The 25,396-nt window shown below is 66.3% G+C and overlaps 8 protein-coding genes across 8 annotated transcripts; 4 read left to right on the forward strand and 4 right to left on the reverse strand.

Moving 5' to 3' along the window:
• Positions 1-24: 24 nt before the first annotated feature.
• Positions 25-3,140, forward strand: EMIHUDRAFT_465724 (hypothetical protein; the record flags this gene model as incomplete). Its single annotated transcript, XM_005760081.1, has 5 exons — positions 25-725; positions 763-1,495; positions 1,596-1,715; positions 2,382-2,468; positions 2,790-3,140. The coding sequence occupies 5 exons, from the start codon at positions 25-27 to the stop codon at positions 3,138-3,140; spliced, it is 1,992 nt and encodes a 663-aa protein (XP_005760138.1).
• A 2,167-nt stretch (positions 3,141-5,307) lies between these two features.
• Positions 5,308-6,700, forward strand: EMIHUDRAFT_438506 (hypothetical protein). The gene is made up of 8 exons (XM_005760082.1): positions 5,308-5,520; positions 5,590-5,653; positions 5,750-5,786; positions 5,861-5,880; positions 6,072-6,122; positions 6,211-6,288; positions 6,382-6,423; positions 6,495-6,700. Exons 1-8 carry the CDS (start codon positions 5,315-5,317, stop codon positions 6,564-6,566), a joined length of 570 nt encoding a protein of 189 aa, XP_005760139.1. The 5' UTR covers positions 5,308-5,314; the 3' UTR covers positions 6,567-6,700.
• A 1,569-nt stretch (positions 6,701-8,269) lies between these two features.
• On the reverse strand, positions 8,270-9,274 carry EMIHUDRAFT_218240 (hypothetical protein; the record flags this gene model as incomplete). Its single annotated transcript, XM_005760083.1, has 3 exons — positions 8,270-8,341; positions 8,417-9,074; positions 9,180-9,274. The coding sequence occupies 3 exons, from the start codon at positions 9,272-9,274 to the stop codon at positions 8,270-8,272; spliced, it is 825 nt and encodes a 274-aa protein (XP_005760140.1).
• Positions 9,275-10,170: 896 nt separating this feature from the next.
• Positions 10,171-11,029, reverse strand: EMIHUDRAFT_218241 (hypothetical protein; the record flags this gene model as incomplete). The annotated part of the gene is made up of 2 exons (XM_005760084.1): positions 10,171-10,645; positions 10,923-11,029. 2 exons carry the CDS (start codon positions 11,027-11,029, stop codon positions 10,171-10,173), a joined length of 582 nt encoding a protein of 193 aa, XP_005760141.1.
• A 1,676-nt stretch (positions 11,030-12,705) lies between these two features.
• EMIHUDRAFT_41278 (hypothetical protein) lies at positions 12,706-14,684 on the forward strand (the record flags this gene model as incomplete). The annotated part of the gene is made up of 5 exons (XM_005760085.1): positions 12,706-13,217; positions 13,293-13,509; positions 13,621-13,692; positions 13,904-14,197; positions 14,223-14,684. Coding segments are annotated over 5 exons (1,557 nt in total), but the record flags the coding sequence as incomplete, so codon positions are not given.
• Positions 14,685-15,357: 673 nt separating this feature from the next.
• Positions 15,358-15,718, reverse strand: EMIHUDRAFT_218244 (hypothetical protein; the record flags this gene model as incomplete). Its single annotated transcript, XM_005760086.1, has 2 exons — positions 15,358-15,537; positions 15,635-15,718. 2 exons carry the CDS (start codon positions 15,716-15,718, stop codon positions 15,358-15,360), a joined length of 264 nt encoding a protein of 87 aa, XP_005760143.1.
• A 992-nt stretch (positions 15,719-16,710) lies between these two features.
• EMIHUDRAFT_54203 (glycoprotease family protein) lies at positions 16,711-18,208 on the forward strand (the record flags this gene model as incomplete). The annotated part of the gene is made up of 4 exons (XM_005760087.1): positions 16,711-17,348; positions 17,547-17,682; positions 17,777-17,853; positions 18,070-18,208. Coding segments are annotated over 4 exons (990 nt in total), but the record flags the coding sequence as incomplete, so codon positions are not given.
• A 1,975-nt stretch (positions 18,209-20,183) lies between these two features.
• On the reverse strand, positions 20,184-20,936 carry EMIHUDRAFT_438507 (hypothetical protein). The gene is made up of 2 exons (XM_005760088.1): positions 20,710-20,936; positions 20,184-20,639 (listed from the first exon to the last, which is right to left on the reverse strand). The coding sequence occupies exons 1-2, from the start codon at positions 20,866-20,868 to the stop codon at positions 20,382-20,384; spliced, it is 417 nt and encodes a 138-aa protein (XP_005760145.1). The 5' UTR covers positions 20,869-20,936; the 3' UTR covers positions 20,184-20,381.
• Between the last annotated feature and the right edge of the window lie 4,460 nt (positions 20,937-25,396).

Here is a 25,396-nt window from a genome sequence, read left to right on the forward strand (position 1 = left end):
GCGAGCTCGCTCGCGCCAGTCGACATGCCCAAGCGGCTCGTTTCGCACGGCAAGCGCGCGCCCGTGCCGGCCAAGAAGAAGAGCGCGCCCAGCGGCGGCGCTGCGAGCGGCGGCACGCCGTCGCGTGCACGGGCCGCTCTCGATGAGGAGGTGGACTCGGGCGACTCGGGCGACGAGGCCGAGCCGTCGGCGGCGGCGTCCGCCGCCGCGACGGCCGCCGCGGAGCGCGAGGCGGCGGAGGCGGCGGAGACGCCGGACGAGCGTCGCGTCAGACTGGCCAAGGAGATGCTCTCTCGGATGGACGACGCCGCTCGCTCGCGCCGTGCAAAGGGCAGCAGCAGCGGCGCGCCGTCCGACGCCGTCGCCGCGGAGCTGGAGGAGGAGGCGCTGCGGCGGGACGGCAAATTCGTGCGGCGGCTGGCGGCGCCGCTGCGCCGCGCTGGGCCGACGCCTCCCTCGAGCGTCCGCGTCCTCCGCGGGCCTCGCCTCAGCCCGACCTGCGTCGCGCTGTCGGCGGATGAGACGAGGGCGTTCGCCGGCTGCAAAGGGGGCGAGGTGCTGTGCTGGGAGCTGCGCGAGGGCGGCGCGCGCACGCGGCTGCCGCCGGACCGCGCGCCCGCCGAACCCGGCGCCACGCCGCGCGGTCACTCACGCGACGTGCTCGCCGTCGCCGCAGCGGACGACGGGCGCGCCGCTTGCGGCGGCGGTGGCGCCGGCTGCGAGAGGTCGACGAGGCGTCACCGTTCACGGGGACGGCTGTAGGCGCACGCTGCTCACGGGCGGCGGCGACGCGCGCGTGCTCGTCTGGGACCTGCGCACGAACGGCGTCGTCAAGTGCCTCGGCGGCCACCGCAAGCGCGTGACGAGCCTCGCGCTGCGGCGAGACGCGCCGGCGGCGGAGGCGTACTCGGGCTCGTCCGACCGGTGCGTGCGCGTGTGGAACGTCGCGCAGCGCGGCTTCGTCGAGACGCTCTTCGGACACCAGGAGGGCATCACCGCCCTCGACGCCGTCGGCGAGCAGTCGCTCGTCTCTGCGGCCGAGGACCGGACGCTTCGGCTGTGGAAGGTGGACGAGGAGACGCAGCTCGTGTTCGGCGGCGGCAGCTCGCCGCTCGACGCGGTGGCCATGCTCTCCCCGACCAGCTTCGTGGCGGGCGCCCAGGACGGCACCCTCTCCCTCTGGTCGTCGATGCGCAAGCGGCCTCTCGCCACGCTGCCGACTGCGCACGGGCTCGGCGGCGCCCTCACGGGGGGGGCGCCCTGCTGGATCACCGCGCTCGCGGCGCCGCCGCACTCGGACGTCGTCCTCTCGGGCTCGTGCGACGGCGCCCTCCGCTTCTGGCACGCCGACGACGCGGGCCGCTCCCTCTCGCCCATCCACTCGGTCCCCCTGACCGGGTTCGTGAACGGGATCGCCCTCGCGCGGAGCGGCAAGTTTGTCGCCGCGGCGGTCGGGCAGGAGCACCGGCTGGGGCGCTGGTTCCGGCTGCCCGAGGTGCCCCTCCTCCGCGGCGCCCCCCGCGCGCACACACCCTCCCCACAGACCCGCTCCTCGCAGTCTCCTCACGGCGTCCTCCACCCCGCCGCCGCACCAGGCGCGAAACTCGCTCGCGATCGTGCCGCTGGACGAGTGCATGCACGCCGCGCCTAAGCTGCTCGAGCAGCTCGCGCAAAATGGCAAGCGGCCGATGCCCGCGCCGTGGGAGGCGGACGAGGTGTACGGCGGCGGAGGAGGCAGCAGTGGCGAGGAGGACGGCGGGGACTGAGGGGCGATATACGAGGTCGACCGTCGACGCCCGGCGAAGGGGACTCGCGCAGCAGCCGCTCCGTTTCCGATCATAGCCAGCCAGGCTCTCTGGTTAGTACGAGTCCCACAGAGCTTTTTTTATCTACGAATCCCCCCCTACGTAGATGGCCAAGGCCGCGGCGCTTGCGTTATTTATTATTATCGACTAACTTACGCAAAATCAGGTAGCCATGAGCATGCCAACTCAAGACCGTAAAAACCCGGCTGAAAGAGAGCTGAAGTTGCACACAGACCGGAGATGACGGTACTGACCCTCCACTGTGCGCGTGTGGGAGGTGGACTTTGGCCGCTGTGTCCCCTCTCCACCTTCGCGCCATCCCGGTGGCAGTCGAAGCACGCGCAGCCCGCGCCCCTCGCAGACTGTTGGCCGGTTCATCGTGGCGTTGAGGTCAACAGAGTGCAGCGCTCCGTTGGCGCGCACGCGAAGCACGCACACCCGGATCAAAGCGACGCGCACCTTGGTCTTGGTCAGGTGGTCGCACAGCATCATCTCGCTCTGAAAGCGCTCAACGTTGGAGTAGGCCTTGGCTCTGCCGGTGGTTGGCGACTTGAGCGTCATGTCGAACTGTCGCAGGTAGAGCGACATGGGCCAACGCTCCCCAAATGCGAGGCGGTCGTTGACGCCGTCGTGTTGGTGGAAGTCGGGCACGCTGACCGCACCGTGCGCAGGAGGCCACTCGATGGACGAGAGGAGCGCAGTGTCCAGCCGCGCAAGCAGCACGTGCGAAAACCGGTGCCCAGTCCGGCCCTCGTGCGCGAAGGCAAGCGTCCAAGATAAGCGAGCACTCAGGCGCGAGCGGTACACGTTGACGATCGTGTCATCCGGGTAGCGTCTCCTCCACCCGGCGTATCTCGATTTGCGATCGAGAAGGGCGCTCGCGTTCCTCCTTCTCGCGCGGTCCTGGGCGAGCGAGGCGGTCTGTCTGCTGACAGCCCAGAGGCTCCACTCCCTGTCAATGACAGCCTGGTCAGCTGTTTGTAGGCGCCGGGAGATATCGCTGGCGTTGCAAGAGGGGCACGCCCATCGCGGGAGCGATTCGAGCAAGGCCGAAAGATTTGCAGCGGGCGGCTCGGCGACAAGCGCGTGGACAAAGGCGTCGAGCTTGGCGTGCGAGGAGAGCGGCCTGAAGGCATTCGCGACCAGCGACTCGCGCGTGTAGATCAGAGAGCGCGGCGAGCCAAAGAAGCACACTGCGACGCGCGGGCTGTGCAGCGCTCTCGTCTGCCGAATTTCCCGCATGCCGTGCGATTGGTTGGCACGCTCTGCGACGGCATCGCCTCTCCTCGAGGAGAGCGCGAGCGGCAGCGCGAGCACGAGGGCGACCAGCGATAGGCACCGCATCACGGGAACGCTGCGCCTCCGGCCGGCCAGAAGACACGGACGGACGTTTTACAAGAGAATTCTTAAAATACAAGCCTCTCTCACAGCACACTGGCACGACAAGGGCGCGGACTGGCGCGGACTGGCACACACACCGGCTCACCACAAAAGAAAGAAATTTTACAAAAAGAAAAAGTCGATATGACACAGGACAGGGTCCCCACATGCACGAGCAGAATGCCAGAAAAAATTTCTCTTGCCGTGCCTGTCGCGTGAATCGTGCTGTGCGACCGGGCAGTCCCTCGTCGATTCCTCTCTCTGCAACCTCCATGCCACCTCGCGTAGCTCTCTGCAACTGCTGCAGCCTCTCGCGCGGCTGCCCACACGAGTTCGTGTACCCCTAATCCCTCCGTCGGGCGAGTCCGTGTAGCTGTGGGATGAGTGAGGGCGGTGGGTGGGCACACACAGGGTCACTCAGGCGAAACCACACAAAAGCGGCAGTCCGACGCCGCGCGAGCGAGACATAGTAGAGCTCTGCTCTGCGTGTTGAGAAAGGGGGGGGGGCGCCGCCGTGGGGCAGCCTCTCCTCCTGTGTGGTGCGGCGTGGAAAAGGCGGCGGGGTCAAAACAGAGGGAGAGGGGCTCTGCCGTGTGGCACAGGGCGCTCGGCCTTTTTGGACGGTTGACCATGCTGGCGACGATGCTCCAGGCGGCAGAGCAGCCGACAGGCAGCCCAAACCACCTGGCGGGGCCGTCGTCGCCGGGTTCGCGACACGCGCAGCAATCAGGGACCCCGTCCCTCGTCGAGCTGGAGAGCTTGTCAAATACACCAATGCGAGGTGTGGACCAGATGCAGCCGGTGGGACGCGACGCCAGCAAGCCGAGGGCAGCCGTGCTCGATGGCATCGCCGCCATCAATCAGGCGGCGGAGGCGGCCGCTGCGGCGTCGTCTCGGTCGGGGTCCTCGGCACCTGCGGCACCAGACGCAGCATGAAACGGCTTGCCGCGTCGCGAGCACCCCATCCCATAACAGTCGCTAGTTTGCCAGCATGGCTATCTGTCCTGTCCTTCGAGTCGATTACCAGGTCATTCGGTTTGACACACAAAGCAGGTTGGTCCAGCTCCAAAATCGCGATGTCGTTGATGTTGTTTGAATTTTCGTAATCTTCGTGCTTATGAACCTTGACGACTTTGTGTGTCCTGCTGCATTCTGTGTCATCATCGACTAGATTAAGGTGGTAGCCAACTCTTGCCGCGAAAGTTTAGGCGTGGTCGACGTTCCGCGCTGTGTGTCGCGCCTGAGCTCGCCCTTGCCGCCCGAGGCTACCCGGGAACCACAGACAGCATCAAACAAAGGACACGCTAGATGTGCTTGTGACGGACGCGTCTCTCGTGATCGCGGCACGAGCAGTGCTGTGTGCGGCGCTCGCCACTCGCGACTGTGCTGGACGGCGGACGGCTGTGGTTGCTCAGATGGCCTTATGACGACCCCATTTCGACATATCGTTCCTAAGACAGGTACCCATGAGCTCCATGCGGGAATGACTGGCTCAACCAATTGATCACAAATTCCCTCGGAAACGTCGAAGTCGTCAAATTATGCTGTCACGAGGAAGAATTTTACCGTTTTGAGAGATTTCGTGGGAATTTGTGATCAGTTGGTTGAGCCAGTCATTCCCGCATGGAGCTCATGGGACATGGGTACCTGTCCTAGAAACGATGTCGAAATGGGGTCGTCATAAGGCCATCTTAGTGGCTACACGGCCTGCCACGGGTTGTGAGCCGCTCTCTGAACCGGCGCTTGATGCGGGCGTAGCTTGCGATCCCGACCTTGCGCGATGCGCCTCTTGATGCATTCTACCATCTACTCGCACATGGCAAGCATGGGCGACGCCTCACGCCCCATGCCGGCCATCCAAGATATGCGCGCGCCAAGGGTTTGCTACCACCTTAAGCCGACCGGTGGACACGTACAGAGGTTGCTCCGGAGCCGAGCGCGCGGAATCGACGATGGCGTGCCGGCCATGGGCCCGGACGAAGGTCCTGGCTCGAAAACGCGAGCAGAGGCTGCCGTGTGGGGCCACGGCGAGCCTCGGGCGAGAAAGTCAGCTCGGGGTAGAGAGCGGCGGCTATATAAAAATCTGGCTTCGGTAGCCCGGCAAGAATTCTCTTCTGTGCTGCGCAACCATGAAGCTCTATACCTTCGCCGGCAACACCCACGCCCTGCAGACGCTCATCGTCGCTCGGTACAACGGCGTCGACATCGAGGTGCCGGCCTTCGAGATGGGCAAGGACAACAAGTCGGCCGCTTTTCTCAAGAAGAGCCCGCTGGGCAAGGTGCCGGTGCTTGAGACTGCGAGCGGCTGCATTTGCGAGGCGGCCGCTGTCGCCAGGCTCCATGCCCGCTCCCGGTCGGCCTCCTCCTCGCCGGCGCCCAGCTCCACGCGCGCTGCGCCACACAGGTACGTCGCACGCATGCGGGCCGATACAAACATGTTTGGCGCCACCTTTTTCGAGGCTGGCCAGGCGCGCGCTGCCCGCACAGCGCCGCAGCGCCCGGCCTCTCCGCGCCTTCGCCTCATCACCCCTCTCTCTCCTGCGGGCCGCTCCATTCGCGTTCAGGTGGACATGTGGGTCGAGTTTGCCAAAAATGAGCTCGGTGCGCAAATAAGAGAGACAAACCAGCTGCGGCGGTGAGCGCTGGCTCTCACCATTCCGCCCTCTCTCGTGCAGATCTGCCCGTCGGGATGTGGGTGGCCGACTGGTCGCGGCCGCGCGAGGGGCAGCCGAGGGAAGGGCTGGAGGGCTTGCTGCGTCTGATAGGCGCGCCGGGCCGCGGCTCACTTGCGAGAGAGCGAGCGAGCGAGAGAGAGAGCGAGACCGAGAGAGAAAGAGAAAGAGCCAGCATCGCGTCCGACGCATCCCGATGATGGCGCGTGCGCAGGTGTTCCCCATCCTCGGCTTCATCGCCTCCAACGCCGCAAACACCAAGCAGGCGAGGGGCGGAAAACGGACACCGCCCTGCATCGCGCGGCGCCTTCATGTGACGCCCCGCGGCCCGACGCCCCCTCCACGGCACGCAGGCTCAGGAGGACATCGCGCGCGCGCTCGGTGTGATGAACGAGCACCTGCAGTCTCGCACTTTCCTTGTGGGCGACGCGGTGCGCAAGCCTCGCCCTCGCCCGCCCTCTTCCCGACCCTCCACGCGGGTTGTTGCGGCGGCACGGCTGACTCCACCACGCCCTCTCTCGCAGGTGACGCTCGCTGACATCGTGGTGTCCTGCTCGCTGCTCAACGCAACGCGCCCTCGGCCCCTCCCGCCCCTCTCCTCCCAGCGACTGAGGCTCGCGGGCGGTCGCCTCCGCAGGCGTTCAAGCTGGTCTTTGACGCGCCCTTCCTCGCCCCGTTCCCTGCCGTCGTCCGCTGGTTCACGACGTGAGACCCCCTGCCCCTGCCCCCCCTGCCCCCCGCCGCCCGGTGTGCCGTGCGGCGCTGGGGCCGCGCCGCCCCACCCGCGCCGCTCCCTCGCCGCCCCCGCCCCAGGTGCGTGTCACTCCCGGAGTTTCTTGCCGTGATTGGCAAGACCACGCTGCTGCAGGGCGCCACGGGCGCCGCGCCTCCGCCCGCGAGCGCTCCGAGCGGAGGGGATGGGGATGGCAAGAAGGAGGGGAAGAAGGGAGGCAAGAAGGAGGCGAAGGAGGCGAAGGAGGCGAAGGAGGCGAAGGAGGCGAAGGAGGCGCCGCGTAGGCCGCACCTCCCTGCCCCTCTGCGCGCCGCTCTGGTGCCACCCTCGAACCGCGGTTGTCCGCAGGCGCCGCCGAAGAGGGACAAGGACAAGGACAAGGAGGGCGGCAAGAAGGAGGGGAAGAAGAGGGAGGAGCCCGCGGCGGCGGACAAGGCGGCGGCCGAGCGGGAGAAGCTGCTCAAGAAGGTGATCAAGGAGGGCGGGAAGAAGGGGGTCGAGATCGAGGGCGCCGCAGACATGGGCGGCCTCGAGTTCTTTTGCACCACCCTCGAGAGCCCCGATGGAGCGCCCGCCCTCCCTCCCTTGGACGCGGGGCGCGCGGAGCCTCTGGCACAAGCATCCCCGCGGCTCGGCCCTTAGGCGACGTCGGCTTGCTCGAGGCGAGCATGACGGCGATGAACGCCGAGCCCGACCCGGACGCGGAGGACCGCAAGGGCTGCAGCGGCCGCGTGGGCAAGATGATCTTCTCGGCGGGCGTGCAGCAGCTCGCGATGGTCGCGTACGTGCCCGCGGGCAGTGCGGAGAAGGTGCTGCTCGCCGACTGGCTACATCACGTGTGCGCGGCGGTGCAGGGCGAGGTCGCCTCCCCGCCGGCCGCCGCCGAGTCGCCCGACGGCGGCCTCGTCGCGAGCGCTGTCGTCAAGGCGAACGCGGACGCGGGCAAGTTCCCGCTCAAGGACAAGGACACGGCGATGGCCGCCGCCTTCGCATTCCTCCGCTCAAAGGGCGCCTTCCCGGAGGACAACGACGACAGCGACGACGACATGATCTTTGGCGACGACTGCAACCTCGACGACTACGACTAGGCGCACTCGTGCGTGCGCTCCACTCGGCGGGCGCGGCCGCGGAGATGGCAGGAGAGTGGTATTCGCCGGCGACTCCTTCACTTGGACACATACGTCATGCGCGTATCCGTGTGTGCGCGGGCCGAGCTCCTAAGTCCTATGCGCTATGCGCTATGGGAGGGGGGAGGAGGTGCCCAGTGCCCAGCTCCGTGTGGACAGTGGAGCCGCGCCGCGCGCGGCCGCCGCCGTGTGCGGCGTGGAGCGAGATCAGACGCTCGAAAAACACGTTTCTCGCCGTTATTTTTGCCGAGCTCTGAAGCTTAGTCACAACCACGCCCAAACCCCGGGGGAATGACGAATGTTCACACAACTCCGCAAGCGCCAAGCCCCGACTCTCCGACTCTTGGCGAGTTCCGCGAGACCCCGCCGCGCGCCGCGCTGCTCGCACTGTGCCTTGACGGGGTTCCCACTCTCATCCGCACGCGCACCGCATGCCATGCGTATCCATCGCCGCCACCCTCGCCACCCCGGCCCCGTGAGCGGCTCTGGGCGCGTGCCGCGACGCCTCTCTCGACTTGCACGCACCTCTCTTGACTTGCACGCACCACCGCTTCACCTGCCGAGCTCCGGGACGCCCATCTGTGGTGCGCTCGCAGCCGGCGGGGCGGTGGCCTCCGCCTCGGCCTCAGGAGCAGCTCCGGCCGACGAGGGCGTGTCCGCGGGCGGCGGCGCTCCCCCCGGCGCCTCCTCCTCCACGACCTCGGCCACATTTAGCCGCAGCGCGTCAAAGTCGATCGGAGTCCAGAGCGCGTCGAGGCAGTCGCCTTGGTGCGCGGCGGCCTGCCCGTCGGTCGGGCCGTCGACCGGCCAGCCCCCCGCGGTGTCACCGCCGCCTTCGGCGGCGTAGTCGCTCAGAGAGATTGCGAGCGCAGCCTCAAGCTGCTCGGCCTGCGGGGCGGCCCGTGAGGCTCCTGTTGCTAGCGCGCGTGGGGACGGCAGGGTGGGGGGGTGGTGCGCCTCGGTCCAGCAAGCGCCCGCAGCGTCGAGGGCGTCGGCGAGGAACGGCCGTGCCGGCGTCGGCCCCGCCTCGATCAGCCCAGCGAGCCGGCCCGGCGTCGCCGAGGGTGAGAGCGCCAATGACGTGCGCGACGGCGTGCGGCTGCCGATGAGAGGGCGGCAATCGCGCCCCGCGGCGAGCGCCGCCGCGACGCTCTCCTCGGGCACGATGCCCGAGCGGTCGAAGGTCGGCAGCGCCGGCTCCTCCTCGCAGGCCGGCGGGTAGTGCTCGACCGGAGGCAGGTCGGACGGCAGGTCGGCCGGAGCAGTGGAGGCGCCCGCGCACGAGGTCTGGAGCGAGGCGGGCTTTTGGGCGAGCTTGGCGGGCGCGTCGGAGGACGCGCCCGCCTTGTCGCGGTTGCTGATGTCGCCGAGGGCCCGCCGCGGCTTCAGCCCCGCCTGCTTGCCAGCCGCAGCGCCCCCGCCGCGGGCGGCGAGACCGCCGCCGCCGCCGCCCGCGCCAGACAGGCCCTTGGCCTTCCCACCGAGGCCGCGCGCCGCTGCCGGGGGCCTCTTGCCCGCGACGGACGCGTTCTCGTCGGCGATCTGCTGGCCGATCATGCTCAAAGCGAAGCGCGCCACTCAAAAGCTGTGCCAACAGGTTTTCTTTTGGAGGAGGTGGAGGAGGCCGGCGGAGGGGGGGAAGGGCGGCGGCAGCGGGCGGCAGTCCCGCGAGGCACGCCGGCGGAAGGGTTCGTCTTCGCGGGGCGGGGTGCGCACTGCGCGCCGCGAGGATGAGGAGCCTGAGCCAGGGGAGGGTTGGGAAGGGGGGGCGAGGCCGGAGGAGTATGACGGCCTCTTCGACGGCCCATAAGGGGCCGTTGTCTGCTGTGCCTTTTGTGGTGCTAGTTCGTGCCAGTCTGCTGTGAGAGGGGCTTGTCTTCGTAGAATTCTTTTGAGAGCGCCTTCGAACTTCGTTGTTAATAATACAAGCCCAATGGTCCATTTCGAGCGGTCCCCTGTCGCAGTCGCACACACGCACACGCCGCACCGCACCGCGCGCCCGCCCGCTGCCCCGCCCAGGCGGGAAAGAGATGAGGAGATGGGACAGCAAAGGAGGAGGCACAAACACGATGGGAGGTTTCAGTTGTGCGCCACGCTGCCCGGCGTCTCTCACTTTCCGGGACAGCCCCGCCCTTTTGAGGCAGGAAAGTGACGGCTACCCCGTACGCCCTGCAGCCTGCTACCCCGACGCCGACCGCCCATCCCCCCCTCGTCGTTCCCCCCTCGAATTCTCCGGACCCCGACAAGCCGCCCGACGTTGGGCCTCTGCCCCGCACGCCCCCGCCCCTCGCTCACACCCCGGCCCGACACGCACTCTGCCCCGCACGCCCCCGCCCCTTCTGCCCCTCGCTCACACCCCGGCCCGACACGCACATACAAGACAAACCCGGCGTCCTGCTCTCAAAAGAAAAGAAAAAATGGGAAGGAGGAGACCAGCGGGGGGGACTCCCCGCCTATGCAACACCCCAGAGAGGGGCTGCCATCGCCGAAGCTGTGCCTAAGCATAACTCCCAAACCCGCAGCGGCCCGGTGGGCCTTGGGGGCAGCCTGCCGGACCGCTGTTGCACGGGGCTACAGTTTCTTTTGAGCTCTCGTCTGCAGCCCGCCGAGACGTCGCGGTGCAGGATCATGGGCGAGAGCGTGTGCAAGTAGTGCAGCGCTCTCGCGGCGTCGCGCGGCACGCGGAGCCGTGCGGCAGAGGAGAGCGGCGGAGGCGGCGTCTCGAAGCCGAGCATGCGGAGCCGCTGCAGCGCGGCTGGCGTGCGGTAGAGGCGGTCCTCGAAGGCTGCCGCCGCGGCAGAGAGGGGGTAGACGAGGCACGCTCTCGCCGGTGCCAAGCAGACGCCGAGGAGAGGCAGCAGGGACGGGTGGCACGCCGCGCTGAGCGTGCGCGCACCTCGGTCCTCGCTCTGCAGCTCGGCGCGAGGCCTTGGGCGCCGACACCGACCAGCGCCGTCTTGACAGCGAACCCGCAAGCCTGGAGGGCTGCTTTAGGTCACACGGTCCACACTCGCCCGCCCTCCCGACCCCTCCACACCGTCCTACAGCGGCACCCCTACCCCTCCCGCCGTTTAGCGTTTTAGGGCCTACCCACCCGCACTCAAAAGGCTGTGTTCACGGCTCGGTTTGAGAATGTGCAATGCAGAAAGAAAGAAAGAAAACAGATCCTTCCACAAGGCAAGTCACTTCGCCGCGGATTGCAGACCGTACGACGATCTCCTGCAGCTGCCTCGACGCATCTGTTGGAAATCCAGCTGACAAGGCTAGCCCGCACGTGAGAACCAGCAAGCAATGACAGTGTTGCGACTCCATGCGATCCACCCGCAATGCGATGCTGCGGATCCCAGCTGCGCTTGCCCGCTCCGCTGTAGCCCCAGAACGGCGCTCGCAAAACACGGGTTGAATTATGTCTGTAAAATGAGTCGAGCGCGCACCAGCTCGACTCTTCGGCTACTGCCGGAAGAGTAGAGCTCGGAGCCGGAAGTTTTTTACTTTTGGCGGATTTTTCTCGTGGCGTGAAGTGCCTAGGCGTGAAACAGAATTTTACAACGAAACACCCTCGCTCGCACGACAATGTGTGTACCACACTTCTGGTTGGCTTCTAAATATCTCTCTCTCTCGCACGACACTGGGCACGGGACTGTGAAACAGAAACAAACACACTTGGTTGTTAATTAATAATAAACGGATGCTCCCTTTTGTCGCACGCAGTTGTCACACACACACACACACACACACACACACACAAGAAGACCCCATGAAGTACAGCGATCGCCACCCCGCTGCCTCTCCGCAAGGCCCCCCGACCGCGTCGAACTCATCGGCGCGGGCTCTCTCGGCTACGGGACCGGCCCCAGCTTCGGCTGAGGGCTAACAAGCTGCCGAGCCCAAATCACTGTGACATTCGTGATTTCTTGTTGGTCTTCAAAAATCACACACACACACACACACACACACACACACACACACACACACACACACACACACACACACACACACACACACACACACACACACACACACACACACACACACACACACACACACACACACACACACACACACACACACACACACACACACACACACACACACACACACACACACACACACACACACACACACACACACACACACACGTATCGCACCGCGCGCGCGCACGCCCACCATTGGCCTTTATACGTTTTTCTCGCCCAGTACTCTCTATATTCTTTTTCCGTAATCTTGTCCCAAACAGGGTCTATATTCTCGAATATGCCAAGAATACAGCCCAAATCGGGCCTATATTCTCAAATATTCTTTATATTCCCGCTGAAAATCGCTGAAAATCGCTTCGAAAAAGAATATAGAATCGGAAGAATAACGTATAAAGGCCAAGCCCACCACCCCGCCTACCTATGGGAAAGAGATGAGAGAGAGATGAGGAGTCAGGAGATGGATGGAACCCGAAGGAGAAGCAAACCCGAAAGAAAAGAAAAAGGCTATCTGCCTCGTGACGCCACATATGCCTGCCACGAGTTCGGAAAGGGGGTCCGTGAGATCCTCCGGAAGGCGGCGGACGTGCTACAGAACAAGCTGACGCGGGCCCAGTACCTCGATGAGGTGACTTGGGACCACCAAGAGCTGGCTGGGGCTGCAGAAGCAGCACCAGGGAGCCGCCTAAGCGACTCCTGCGAGGGTGGCGAGGCACTTAGCTCCGTGCACCCGCCCACCCCCGCCACAGGCAAGCTCATTCACGACCTGCTCTGCGATGGCCGTGTGAAGAACGACTGAGATGCGCCCAGTGTTGTGTCAGCGAGTTGCGTTGTAAAATTCTTCCCCTCGTGACGTCCCGCTGCCATATGCCTGCCACGAGTTCCACGCAACCGGCTCGCAAGAAGCTCAAAAAGGGAAAGCCAAAGATTGCCGCGAGCGCCAGCGGTGCCAGCAGCGGCGCGCCATCCTCGGCGGCGGCGGCTCAGCGGGCGGCGGCTCCGCCGTTCGCAAGCCTCGAGCCGGCGCTGAGTGCGTCGACGCTCGAGGCGGTGGCGTCGCTCGGCTTTGAGCGCGCCACGCCGGTCCAGGCCGCCGCCATCCCGCGGCTGCTCCGCCACCAGGACGTCGCCGTGCAGGCGTGCACCGGCTCTGGCAAGACGCTCGCCTTTCTGCTCCCGCTGTACGAGCTCCTCGCGCGGCGCGAGACGCCGCTCACGCCCAAGCAGGTTGGCGCGCTCGTGATCGAGCCGACGCGGGAGCTCGCCGCGCAGGTCCACGCCGTCGCGCTCCGCTTCGCCGAGCGGCGCGCCGCGAGTGCCGCCGCCGTCGGCGCAGCCGCCATCGCCGCAATCTTGCCGCCAGTTCTCGTGGTGGGCGGGACCGACCTCGCCGAGTCCATCGCCTCGCTGGGCGCGGCGGGCGCGCACGTGCTCATCGGCACGCCCGGCCGCCTCGAGGACGTGCTCGGCCGGACGGAGCGCAGCCTCTCTCTGCGCGAGCTCGAGCTGCTCGTGCTTGACGAGGCGTGACCTAGCCGTGACCTGGCCGAGACCTAGCCAAGACCTAGCCGAGACCTGGCCGAGACCTAGCCGTGACCTAGCCGAGATCGCCCCTCCCTCGCCACCCCCTCGCGTGAGCAGGCGGACCGGCTCCTCGACATGGGCTTCGAGGCCAAGCTGAACGCAATCCTCTCCCGGCTGCCAAAGCAGCGCCGCACGGGCCTCTTCTCCGCCACGCAGACCGACGAGCTGCTCCAGCTCGCGCGCGCCGGCCTCCGCAACCCCGTCAAGGTCACCGTCAAGGTGGAGGCGGCGGCGGTTCCCACCGCCGCCGCCGCCGCCGCCGCGGCCTCCTCCGCTGCCTCGACCTCTGCCTCCGCTGCCGCCACCTCCGCCGCCGCGCGCTCCTCCTCCGCGCCGCCGCCCGAGTTCACCCTGACGCCGTCCTCGCTTCGCTCGTACGTCCTGGTGGTCGGCGAGGCGGAGCGGCTGCCGCAGCTCGTCGCCTTTCTGCAGGGTCGGCTCCGCGAGGGCGACAAGGCGAGCCCCCCCCCCCCCCCCCCACCCCCCCACCCCCTCACATCCCTTCCCTCCCGACGCGTCAACGACATCGCGACACGTCCGCGACACGTCGGTGACACGTCCGCGACACGTCGGTGACACGTCCGCGACACCTCCGCGGCACACATCGTCCGCGCCACTTTTGGCGCAGGTGATGGTCTACTTCCTCACCTGCGCGTGCGTCGCCTTTTACTCTGCGACGCTGCCGCAGCTGCCGGCGCTGCGCGGCGCCTCCTTTGCGGCGCTGCACGGCAAAATGTCGCCCAAGCCGCGGCGGCGCGCCTTTGACACCTTTGCGCAGCAGCAGCAGGGCGCGGTGCTGCTCTGCACTGACGTCGCGGCTCGAGGGCTCGACTTGCCGGACGTGGACTGGGTGGTGCAGTTCGACGCGCCGCAGGAGCCGAGCGCCGCTTGCGCGGGTAGTCCCGCCCTCGGACACGGCCGTGTCACGTCCTTGCACTGGCCCTCAGGACCCGAACGCCTATGTGCATCGCGTCGGCCGCACCGCCCGGATGGGCCGCTCGGGCGCGGCGCTGCTGCTGCTGCGGCCCGAGGAGGAGGCGTACGTCCACTTCCTCGCGGTGCGCAAGGCGCCGGTCGAGCCGCGCGAGCCCGAGCCCTCCGCGCCGCCCGTGGCGGAGGCGCTCACGCGGCTGGCCGTGGCGGACCGCGCCGTGATGGAGCGCGGCGCCGCGGCGTACGTCTCCTTCCTCAAGGCGTACCAGGAGCACGTCTGCCGGTACGTCTTTGTGTTCGACAAGCTCGACCTCGGCGCGCTCGCCTCCGCGATGGGCTTGCTGCGCCTGCCGCGCGTGCGCGAGCTCGGCAAGAAGCGCAAGCGCGGCAAGGGCTCGTGGGTCGAGTTCACGCCGGCCGCGCAGGTCGATCTCGAGGCGGTGCGCTACAAGGACAAGCAGCGCGAGCGCCTCCGCCAGCAGGCAAAGGCGGCGCGCGCGGCGGAGGAGGCGGCCGGCGGCGGCGCGCAGGAGTCCGCCCGCGGCAAGGGGGGCGGCAAGGGGGGCGGCAAGGGGGGCATGGCGGCGCGGCCGGAGAGGAAGTCGCCAAAGGAGGCGGCGGCCGAGGCGGCGGCCGCGGCGGCCGCTGCGCGCGCCGAGGAGCTGGCGGACGAGGACGACTTTGCGCGGGAGGCCCGGCTGATGAAGCAGCTCCGGCGAGGTAAGATCACGCAGGCCCAGTTCAACGCCGCGATGGGGGAATCGGACGACGGGCCGTGACTCTGGAGACCGCAAGTGGGGTGTGAGCGGCGGCGCGACGTCGGTGTGTCTGAGTTACTACAATATAGCATGCACTCAGCCTCTGCGCTCTCTGGGCGCGTCGGGGCGCGTGGGATTCGCCCGGCCGAGTTCGTTTTACATTCTTCCTTGTGGCCGACACGGCACTCGCTCGAGTACGGCTTTAGAGGCGTCACACAGATAGACGAGAGTCATCTCACAGTAGAGGTGTCCGTTTTTATTTATTTACCCGTGCTAATGCGTAATGGGACCGTGGTCGCGCGCTGGCGCTGTCCACGGTCCACCGGGCTCCGGGGGTGCGCGCGGGGTGCCCACCCAGTTCAATCTCTTGCCACTTGGTGGTGCGGGATTCTTAGCCCGTGACCATTTGGTCAGGCGAGGAGCACGTCGTGCAGCAGTACTGGCCGTACCAGCCAGAGTAGCTACCGTCGCACGGGTTGTCAAGAATCATCTCAGAGCAGCTCTGGCCCTGGTACTTGTTTGTCTCGGTGTAAATGTCGCCGCAGCACGTCGGGCAGTCTGCCATGCCAACCTAATTCGGCGCGGGGGTAGGGTGGGGGCGTCTCCTCGAGTCCATGCGGCAAGCGCAAGAGATGGGGATTGCTTGGGCGGGTGTGCGTTTCTCGCACCTCGCAGGGCTCGCAGGCAGGTGTCGAGCTGAAGCCGGCGGCGCCTTGGAGCGAGAGAGCAAGGACGAACACGCGAGCGAACATTATCTGTAGGAGGTTAGGGAACGAGTGCACTGTTGAGCGCTGTGCTCGGGCGAAGATCGCTTCAACGACTCAAATACGGACGGCGGGCGCTCCCCCCCCCCTAATGAATTCGCCGAAACTGTGGGCCGTCGGCCGTGTCGCCATGGTTGTAGGTGTTCAGGCACCTGTCGTGCCGCCCACCTGTGCTCAAGCCGCCCCTGTCACGTCACCTTCAAGTGTCACGTCTCTTGCCGTCCCGGCCCCGACTTTCGAAACGTTGCACTCCGAAGTGGGCCCTGAGCTCGGCTAGCGCTCCGTGGGGCATGACGCTCGGCTGTCCGTCCTCCCTCTTCCTCGTGCGCGCCTGTTCTGGGCTGTCTCGCAGGTGTGCAGCCTCGCCGGACGAGAGCCCCTCCGCCAGCCTGCGCTCGGGTTCCCACCTGTCCGTATCCCCCAGTAGGGGGAAGCCCTTCCATTGCACGAGGTATTCCAGCTCGTTCGGCGCTCCGGACTCGCGGACGTCGACGATGCGCTCGATCTCGTACCCCTGCCGGTACTTGTCGATCTCTTCCTGGAGCGGCGCGACATGCCGAGGCGGGTCCTCGCCGTCCCACTGGCTAACAACTTTGTGAGAGTGGCATCTAACCAAGTGGCCGCGCCTTCTCCCCCTCCAAAGGAGCAGCCATCTAGATGGTGGGTCTGGGATGTAGCCGACAAACTCATTCTTCTTCTAGTAGCTGGTGTTGCGATTGCGCTAGTGTGGTTTTGCACGGCTGACACTCTGCGGGGAGAAATTCTTTCGCGCTCTTTGCAGGCTTACCATGCACCCCCTCCTCTCGCTGCGCGCCTCGCTGCTGCTCGTCGGCTCGGCCGTCCCGCTCGCGCGCCCGCCGCGCGCGTCCGCCGTGCGCGCCTGCGCGCGCGCCGCCGTTGGCCGCCCAAAGGCTGTCGGCTGGGACGGCGCCCGCGGCCTCGCGAGGCGGGCGGGCGGCGCGCCGCTGCGAGAGCCGTTCACCGTGCTCGGCATCGAGACGAGCTGCGACGACACGGGCGTCGCCGTCGTGCGCAGCGACGGCGAGATCCTCGGCGAGGCGATCGCGTCCCAGGCGGAGCTGCACGAGGCGTGGGGCGGCGTCGTGCCGGGGATCGCGCGCGACGCACACCGCGACGCGCTGGGCGGGGCGGTCGAGCTGGCGCTGCGGCGCGCCGGCCTCTCCTCCGCAGCCGAGGTGGACGCCGTCGCCGTCACCGTCGGGCCCGGCCTCGAGATATGCTTGCGGGTCGGCTGCGAGGAGGCAGTGAGGCTGGCGACTGCGCACGGCAAGGCGTTCGTCGCGGTGCACCACCTCGAGGCGCACGTGCTGATGGCGCGGCTTGCGTGCCACCCGCCGCCGCCCTTCCCCTTCCTCACGCTACTCACCTCGGGCGGCCACTGCCAGCTCCTCCTCACCCGCGGGATTGGAGACCACCAAGTAATCGGCTCGACTCTGGACGACGCTCTCGGCGAGGCGTACGACAAGGTGGCGAGGCTGCTTGAGCTGCCCGTCGGCGGCGGAGGAGGCCCCGCCCTCGAGTCGCTCGCGCGGGAGGGCGACCCGTCGGCGACGCCGCTCCCGGTGCCGATGCGGAACAAGCCCTCCTTCGACTTTTCGTTTGCCGGGCGGACGCCCCTATAGAAGCGGAGCACGGAGTCTTCGACTCCAGCTAGCGCTCGAGAGGACACGTATTCAGCTGTATTCCGCCGTACTCCGCTGTCTTCGGCTGCATTTGCAGCCCTCCTATTCACGCGGTGCTCTGAACACACCGCACAACACCGACTTCCCGCCCTGAGGCTGGCGTATCACTGCAGGCTCAAGACGGCGGTGCGACTCGCCGTCGAGAGGGCGAGCGAGGAGGAGCGCGCCTCGCCCGCCTTCCGCGCCGGCGTGGCGGCCTCCTTTCAAAACGCGGCGCTGCGCCACCTCGAGATGCGGCTGACGCGCGCCGTCCGCCTCCTCGCCGGACATGTCCACGACCCGCGTCCGTGACGTGTCCGAGACGCGTCCCCGCAGGTATGCCTTCCGCCTCCTCACGGAGGAGCGCGACTCGCTCGGCTGCGCGCCAGACACGCTCGTCCTCTCGGGCGGCGTCGCGGCCAACGCTGAGCTGCGGCGGCGGTCGGGCGGGCCTAGATGCGGGACGCAGAGCCGCGCTGCTTGCGCGGGTAGTCGTACTCTGGGGTGGCACACGCCCCCGCCCCTTCGGCTCCGTCTCCTCGAGTACAGTGCTGCTCGAATGCACCGTTGCCGACGCGGCCGGCCGCTGCGTCGCACGGCCTGACGCGTGCTCTCCCCTCCGTCTCCGCCGCACAGGCTGGGCGAGCTCTGCGCGAGCACGCCCTCGCCGCGCGACGACGGCGCGCCGTGGCGCATGGTGGTGCCGCCGCCGCGCCTCTGCACCGACAACGGCGTCATGGTGGCGTGGGCGGCAGCGGAGCGGCTCAAGCTCGGCCTGACCGACGCGCCGGACGTGGAGCATGTGCGCGCGAGGTGGCCGTTGGGCCGGCCGTTGCAGGGGAGCGAGGAGGCGCCGCTCAGGGTGAGCGCCAATCGCAACCAGCCACGGCGCAGACCGGCGAGCGAGCCGGGCGCGGTCGAGCCCACCAGGCCAAAGACGAACGCCGGTTCGACGTCGTGAAACGACAGAGAGTCGAAGACAAAAATCACGAGGTGTGTGACTGTGTACGTTACGAGCCGCACTCTTTCTCCGTCTTTAATCTCCCCCCCGGGAGCGCTACACAGCTAGAGCCGTACGGCTCTAGCCCAGGAGGACACGACCCCGACCGCGAGGCGACAGCGGCGACACGTGAGGCCGACCAGCGGAGAGTGAGAGACAGAAAAAAAACTGTTCAGTTTTCAAAGGCAAAACACGACGCTCTGCGGTTGGTGCACCCCTCACACTGACACATTCCCCTCATCCCTTACCCTTGGCTGAGCACATCTACCTGCGAGCTAGTCTCTCCGCATTCTCTCCCCTAGTCATCCGCCCGCGCCGCGCGCCATCTAATGGGCGTCTAGTGCAGCCACTGACGGCACTATTCCAAAGGAGCGGTCGATGCCTCGCCTAGAGTTCGGGTGGACTTGCGCACTGCTTAGCCCTGAGGGGGGAGTGTGTGTGAGGTGGTGTAATGTTGTCCCGTTTCAGGCGGCAGGTCAGGGGATTAGCCGGGAGGATTCGGCAGCTCAGCCGGGGGCTGAGCGTCTGCAGGCAGCCTTCCGCTCGCGCCGAAATTCACAGCCCTCCCGGGCCGACGGGGTGCTCCTTGGATCGGGCCCCGCTCCCCGCTTTTCCTGTACCTGGACTGTCCGGGTCAGGAGGGTGAGAGTATTGGGTGGGCGAGGGCAGTACATCTGGCGGGTGGCGACTGAGGGACAGCAAGAGGGCTGATTGGGGGGTCAATGGGCGCGCGGGCGGCGCTTCGTGGTCCTGGGCGAGCAGGGGCAGTGGTTAGGAGTCTTGGGCCTGGAGATATGAGGATTGTCGAGATGTCGTGCGAGAGCGGTAGGTGGGGGAAGGTAGCGCGGCTGGAGAGTGGTGTCCGAGGGACAGTGATGAGTTGTCAGTTGGGGCGCGAGACGCGCGGGACAGTGTTGGAGGCGGCCAGTGAGGTAGGGTTGGCTTTGAGCAGTGCAGCGAGTGTGTGGTCAAGCGTGGGAGTGGCGCGCGAGCACCGGATTTTTTTGCTGTGCGAGTCGAGTTCGTGGCCGGTGCGCGGGAAACTCGCCGAAAACCCGCGCAGCCGGCCGATTGTACGACCGAGGTCGCTGATTGTACGACCGAGGTCGCAGAGCCTTGGCGACGCGACGCGCGTCGCCAAGGAGTTCGTAAAATGTCAGAGTTTTTAGAGTGAGAGACAGAGAGAGAGAGAGGGCTATGATGTATCTTATTCCGGGGCCGGTGTGCGGGGAGCGAACCTTGGTCGGCCGTTGGGCCGGTGCCATCGGCCGCGGAGCGCGGTCGAGAGTCGACCGTGCCCCGCCCCTTGGGTACGATGGACATGTGCATGTGCATGCACATGCACATGCACATGCACATGTGCAGCATGTGCACACATGTGACCAGCTCCGGTCAACGTCAAGATGTGCCCCGGCATGGCGGCTGAGGCTCTCAGGTTGGGCGCGACGCGAGTGCCGAGGAAGGTGGAGCAAGACCTCGGTCCGTCCCCATGGGCTTGCTCGGTTGGCAGAGCAGGATTTGGGCTCTTTGTGATGCGTCAACTTGCAAACTCCGGAGAACGACTTTCAAGTTTCAACCCAGGGCCCCCCAAAACGGGGGAGCGACCGGCCTATCTGAGACAGGTTTACACCTTTACCTGAGGCCCCCCACGCCAGCCCGACCTCTACCCTGCGCCCCCGCCCTCAGAGCCGAATGGGGAATGGTTGGAGCCGCGGCCCTCTACTTTACATGGCGCACACCTAAAGCTAAAAAGGTAAAACGCTAAAGGTAAAAAGCCGTAGGTCGCTCCCAAGAGCGGCTATGTGCGCTAGTCCCCCCCAGGTTTGACCGCGCGGGTCGCGGGACTCGTTGTGTACTCGTACCTCAAAAAGAAATCTCACGTCCGGGTGCAGGGTCCAGGGAGGTAATCCTGGGGCTCTTGTGTGCACCGCCTGCGGGGTCTCTGCCAGAGCTCACACAAATCCTCCTGTCAAAAGCCGTCGACCAGGTTGGACACCGAGTCGGACCCCCTCTCGTTGAGCCCGCCCTGGTTCTCGAAGCGATAGTCGTTCTTGGCCTTGCGCTTGATGCTGGTTGGACGCACCCGCGCGATCTTGAAGCTCGACGCCTGGCTCCGCAGCAGCGGCTCCGCCCGTTTCCACTCGCTAGTCGTGCTCCCGCCGACGAGCATCACAACGTCCGTCGACCCCTCGGGCTGCACCGCGGCGACGAGCGCGCGGCGAGGGACCTGGGGAGAAGGGGTGGGGGCGGGTTGTGGTCGTGGCGTGCGTGGCAGAGTCGCGGGGCAGAGGGCGGACCTCGTTCCCTCCTGGGCTGAGCGCCGCGAAGCTGATTTCGAGCAGCCGCATGGCGCCCGCCTCCGATTTGGAGAGCACTTTGATGTCAGTGGGGGCGCCGTACGCGCCGAAGCGGCCCTCGGTCGAGAAGACGCTCTTCGTGAGGAAGGAGGCTGACATCTCGCCTAGCGACTTGCCCTCGGGCAGCGACGCCACCTGTAGGAAGGCGCCCTCCCCCGCCAGGTTTCGCACCTCGACGTCGTAAAACATGCCGCGGTTCAGCGGGTACTGGGCGTCAAAGGTCGCCGTCGCGGCAACTCCGCCGTCGAGCACCAGCTCTGCCGACACGGTGGGCGCCGTCTTCTTGCCCGACTCCTGCACCTCCTCGAGCAGCACGACGCCCGTCACTGGCCGCGAGCGAGAGGACATGGTCCCCGCACCCAGCGTGCCCGTGGTCTCGGGAGAGATTTGCTGCAGGTTGGTGTAGCTCTCCGAGGTCCTCATGCCCTCTGGCACGCCACCCTGAGCCACCGCAGGCAGCGAGAGCAGGAGCGGAAGCGCTGCCGCTGCAGCGCCCTTGTGCAGGAGCGCTCTCCGCGAGGCGGAGGAGAGGATGCGCGCCGGCGAGGCGGAGGAGACCACACGCGCCGGCGAAGGCGGAGCGAGCGAGAGGCACGCAGCGAGCGTGACTGGGATCATATACATGGTTTGTGTGAGAGTGCGGCGAGGGTGCAAGCCTCACAGAGCTGTCGTCTAGTTAAAGGCCTATTTTTTATATTACCCAAAACCTCGGCCCACTTTTATAGCCCTATTTCCACCACGGCCACAGCGCGGTCGAGGGTGATTGCGTCTGGCGGTGCCCTGCAAGGCCACCGACGCGGACCTGTGGCTGCCTGCCGCCCCTGCTGGTCCATTGGCGGTCCCACGGCACCAGGAGACCGCACTCGACGCGTGCTCGGGGCTCGCTACAGCGGCCATCTCGGACGTCGCAAGCGGCGCCAGCCAGCGGCTCGGCCGCGCATCCTTCACACACGCCGCCACGACCGAGATGAGCGGGCCCGGTGTCGAGTCATGGTGCAAGCTGCATGTGAGGGGCGGCTGTGGCCACAGCAGGTCCTCCAGACGGACCTCAAAGCTTGCCGTCGGCGTGCTGTCGTGGCGAGAGCGCGAGATCGCTGCAGAGGAGGCGAGTGCAGTGGCGATCCAGAGGCTAACAGGGTCACCAGGTGGTAGCCCTTGTCCATTCTGATCAGGGCTGTGCTTTGGTGGGGTTGTGTTTGAGCATGTGTGAAGTGGGAGTGCGTGCCGGCGGTGTCTGTGGCTGAAACGGGCGTGTGTGAGGCTGCAGAGCCGTGGTGTGAGCCAGAGTGAGCTTCATCACCCAAGATAAGGACGGTCTGGAGCAGCTCAGGCTTGATACTGATAGGCCTTGGCCAGGAGAGCGGCAGGGAAGGCGAGGTGGTGAGATGGGAAGCCGCTTTGTCGGCACCTGGACGTGTCGCGACGAAGTGCCAAGAAGCGCCGTTTGCGGCTAGTGCTCAAAAGATTGGGAGAGAAGGCCTACATATTATGACTGCATCAATGCGCCTGGTGCATGAGGGCTGTGGAACATTCCACAGTCGATGGCGCCGACAATGACCTCCGGAAAGCCCTCGCAATCGCTCGGCACAGGGCCACGGTTGAGTGCTCTCGAGCCCTACACCGGAGCATCACGAGCCGGTGTGAGCTTGAAGACCCGAGATAAGTGCGGTTCGGGACAGCTTGGGCTTGCTACTGACGACGTCGAACCGCACGATCGAGAAAAACCGTGAGCTCCCTGTGGCCCTGGATGTGAGGTTACCCGACGACTGCACTCTCCAATTGGGCCAGGTACCAATTTTGTCGAATTTATTTCAAAATCTGCAGGCGCGGAGCGCCTGCGAAAATTTTGAAGAAATTTGCAGTCGGGCCTGATTTTCATCAAGATCTTTCAAATTTGCGGTGTGGAGTTGGGGGGTGGGTTAGGTTAGGGTTATTAGGGTTAGAGGGTTAGGGTTAGGGTTAGGGTTAGGGTTGGGTCAGGTCTGGTTTTGTCTGTATATGCCAGCGTTGCAGGGTTCTGCGCTGGGATCTGGCCCCACAGCGCCGACGACTAAGACTCAGCCCCACACGCTGACCTAGGGTTAGGGTTAGGGTTAGGGTTAGGGTTAGGGTTAGGGTTAGGGTTAGTCTTCTTGTGTTTGTATGCCAGCGTTGCAGAGTTCTGCGCTGGGATCTGGCCCCAGCGCCGACGAGTAAGACTCAGCACCGCACGCTGACCCCACCAAATGCCGCCTCAGGGCGCCAGGCCGCCAGCCACTTCTTACACGCGGCCGGCGCCCTCTCGCGGCAAAAGGGTCGAGCGAGCGGGCAGAGTCGCGATGTCTGCGCACCCGCGTGCCGATGGGCGGCACACGCAACCGAGAGAGGCCCTGTCGCGCCGCCAGTAGCGTTCTCCGCAGTCCCCACGCCACCAATTGCCGCCTCAGGGCGCCAGCCACTTCTTACACGCGGCCGGCGCCCTCTCGCGGCAAAAGGGTCGAGCGAGCGGGCAGAGTCGCGCGATGTCTGCGCACCCGCGTGCCGATGGGCGGCACACGCAACCGAGAGAGGCCCTGTCACGCCGCCAGTAGCGTTCCGCACTCCCCACGCCACCAATTGCCGCCTCAGGGCGCCAGCCACCTCTTACACGCGGCCGGCGCCCTCTCGCGGCAAAAGGGTCGAGCGAGCGGGCAGAGTCGCGCGATGTCTGCGCACCCGCGTGCCGATGGGCGGCACACGCAACCGAGAGAGGCCCTGTCACGCCGCCAGTAGCGTTCTCCGCACTCCCCACGCCACCAATTGCCGCCTCAGGGCGCCAGCCACCTCCTTACACGATTACACGCGGCCGGCGCCCTCTCGCGGCAAAAGGGTCGAGCGAGCGGGCAGAGTCGCGCGATGTCTGCGCACCCGCGTGCCGATGGGCGGCACACGCAACCGAGAGAGGCCCTGTCACGCCGCCAGTAGCGTTCCGCACTCCCCACGCCACCAATTGCCGCCTCAGGGCGCCAGCCACCTCTTACACGCGGCCGGCGCCCTCTCGCGGCAAAAGGGTCGAGCGAGCGGGCAGAGTCGCGATGTCCCTGCGCACCTGGGTGTTCGCCGCCTATATGCTCTATCCTGTGCCAAGACGGACACATTTTGACAATCAAAATCTACCTCAAAATTTGCGGCCGCCCCTCGAAATTTGCTGATCAAAATTTGCGGTGGCCCGGATCGAAACCTGTACTTTGGCCAACGTCTCCTACCAAGTGCTCCAAATTTTTGGGCCTCGTTTTAGCAATATACTTATGGTCGGAATACTGCGAAAATACGGGCAGAATACAGCCCTTTTGGCTTTTGGCTTTGGAGGTCGCAGGTCGCGGTTTGGAATACGTGGTACCTATGTTACGTATTGAAGAGATTCAGACAGTAGCGAGTAGGGTCGCAAGGCAAGGCGCGAGAACGGAACACGCACGGCTCCCGCTGTTACCGGCACTCCGTCCTCACTGGCAGAGCCACGCGACGGCATTTACGATTTACTAGCGTGTGAGAGCAGCGCTCAGCCCATGTTCGAATATGGATTCTTGCTGCCAAGCGACGCTCTCGCCGCGCGGCTCCTCGCCTGCTCCAGCTCCTTGGCGCGCGCCTGCTGCCAGAACCGTAGCCGCGGCGCGGGCCGGTACACGCGGCCGCGGTGCGGCGAGCTCTCGTGCCCGCCGAAGAGCCGGGGCAGCTCGGGGTGGCGCGGCTCGGATAGGCCCGCGTCGTGCCTCACTGCGTCCTCGCTCAGGTAGAGCGGCGCGGGCAGCGCGTCGCGGTTGTTGACCGCCGAGGCGGAGAGCTCGCTCGGCCAGCGCCAGCGCCAGAGGCCGGACGCCGCCGCCGCCTCGTCCTCCATCCCCTCGAGGGAGGGAAGCACGGTGTAGAACGGCTGGCAGCTCCACGCCTTGAGCTCGCTCTCCTCCGTCTCGTCGGCGGGGTACCCTAGCGCGCAGCCGCGCTCGAGGCAGCCCGCCGCGCGCACCCAGCCCGCGCCCTTGGAGCACTGCAGGTCGACGTCGATGACGACGCCGCGGAGGCCCTCGCGGTGGCTGTGCTCGACCGCCTGCCCGACGACAAACTTGGGCAGCCCCAGGTTCGTCTTGACGGCGTCGAGATCCTGCTGGAAGATGGCAGCCAGCTCGTAGTTGCCGTCCTCCAGCGCCTCGGCGAGCCGCTCCTCGCGCGGGATGATCGGATGCTGCGAGCGCAGCCGCTCGACGCGGGTCTGCAGCCCGCCCGCCTCGGCGTAGTCCTCCGCCTCGACGGCGGCACTCAGCAGAAATTCGCACTGCTCAATCTCGATCTCCTGCTGCCGCAGCTTGAAGTGCGCCTTGGCCCACGGACTGACCCACGCCGCATCGCCGATGGGCTTCTTGTGGTCCCAGTCATCGCCGTACCAGTCCGACAGGCGGAACAGTCGCGCAGGCGCCTTCATCGTGGCCGGAGAAGACCGCGAACCGCATGGCGGCGGCGGGAGCGGGCTGCTCATCGCCAGGAGCAGCAACATGTTGTGGCGACTGGTGGGGCGAGGGGGCGGGCAGGGTGGTGGAGGAGGGCTGTGGTGGGATCGCGCTCCCCGTCTGTGGCGATTCCCTGTGTGTGCAAACCACACGCACACCTCCCGCAC

This window comes from Emiliania huxleyi (assembly GCF_000372725.1).
Source record: "Emiliania huxleyi CCMP1516 unplaced genomic scaffold EMIHUscaffold_78, whole genome shotgun sequence".
Lineage (NCBI taxonomy): Eukaryota > Haptophyta > Isochrysidales > Noelaerhabdaceae > Emiliania > Emiliania huxleyi.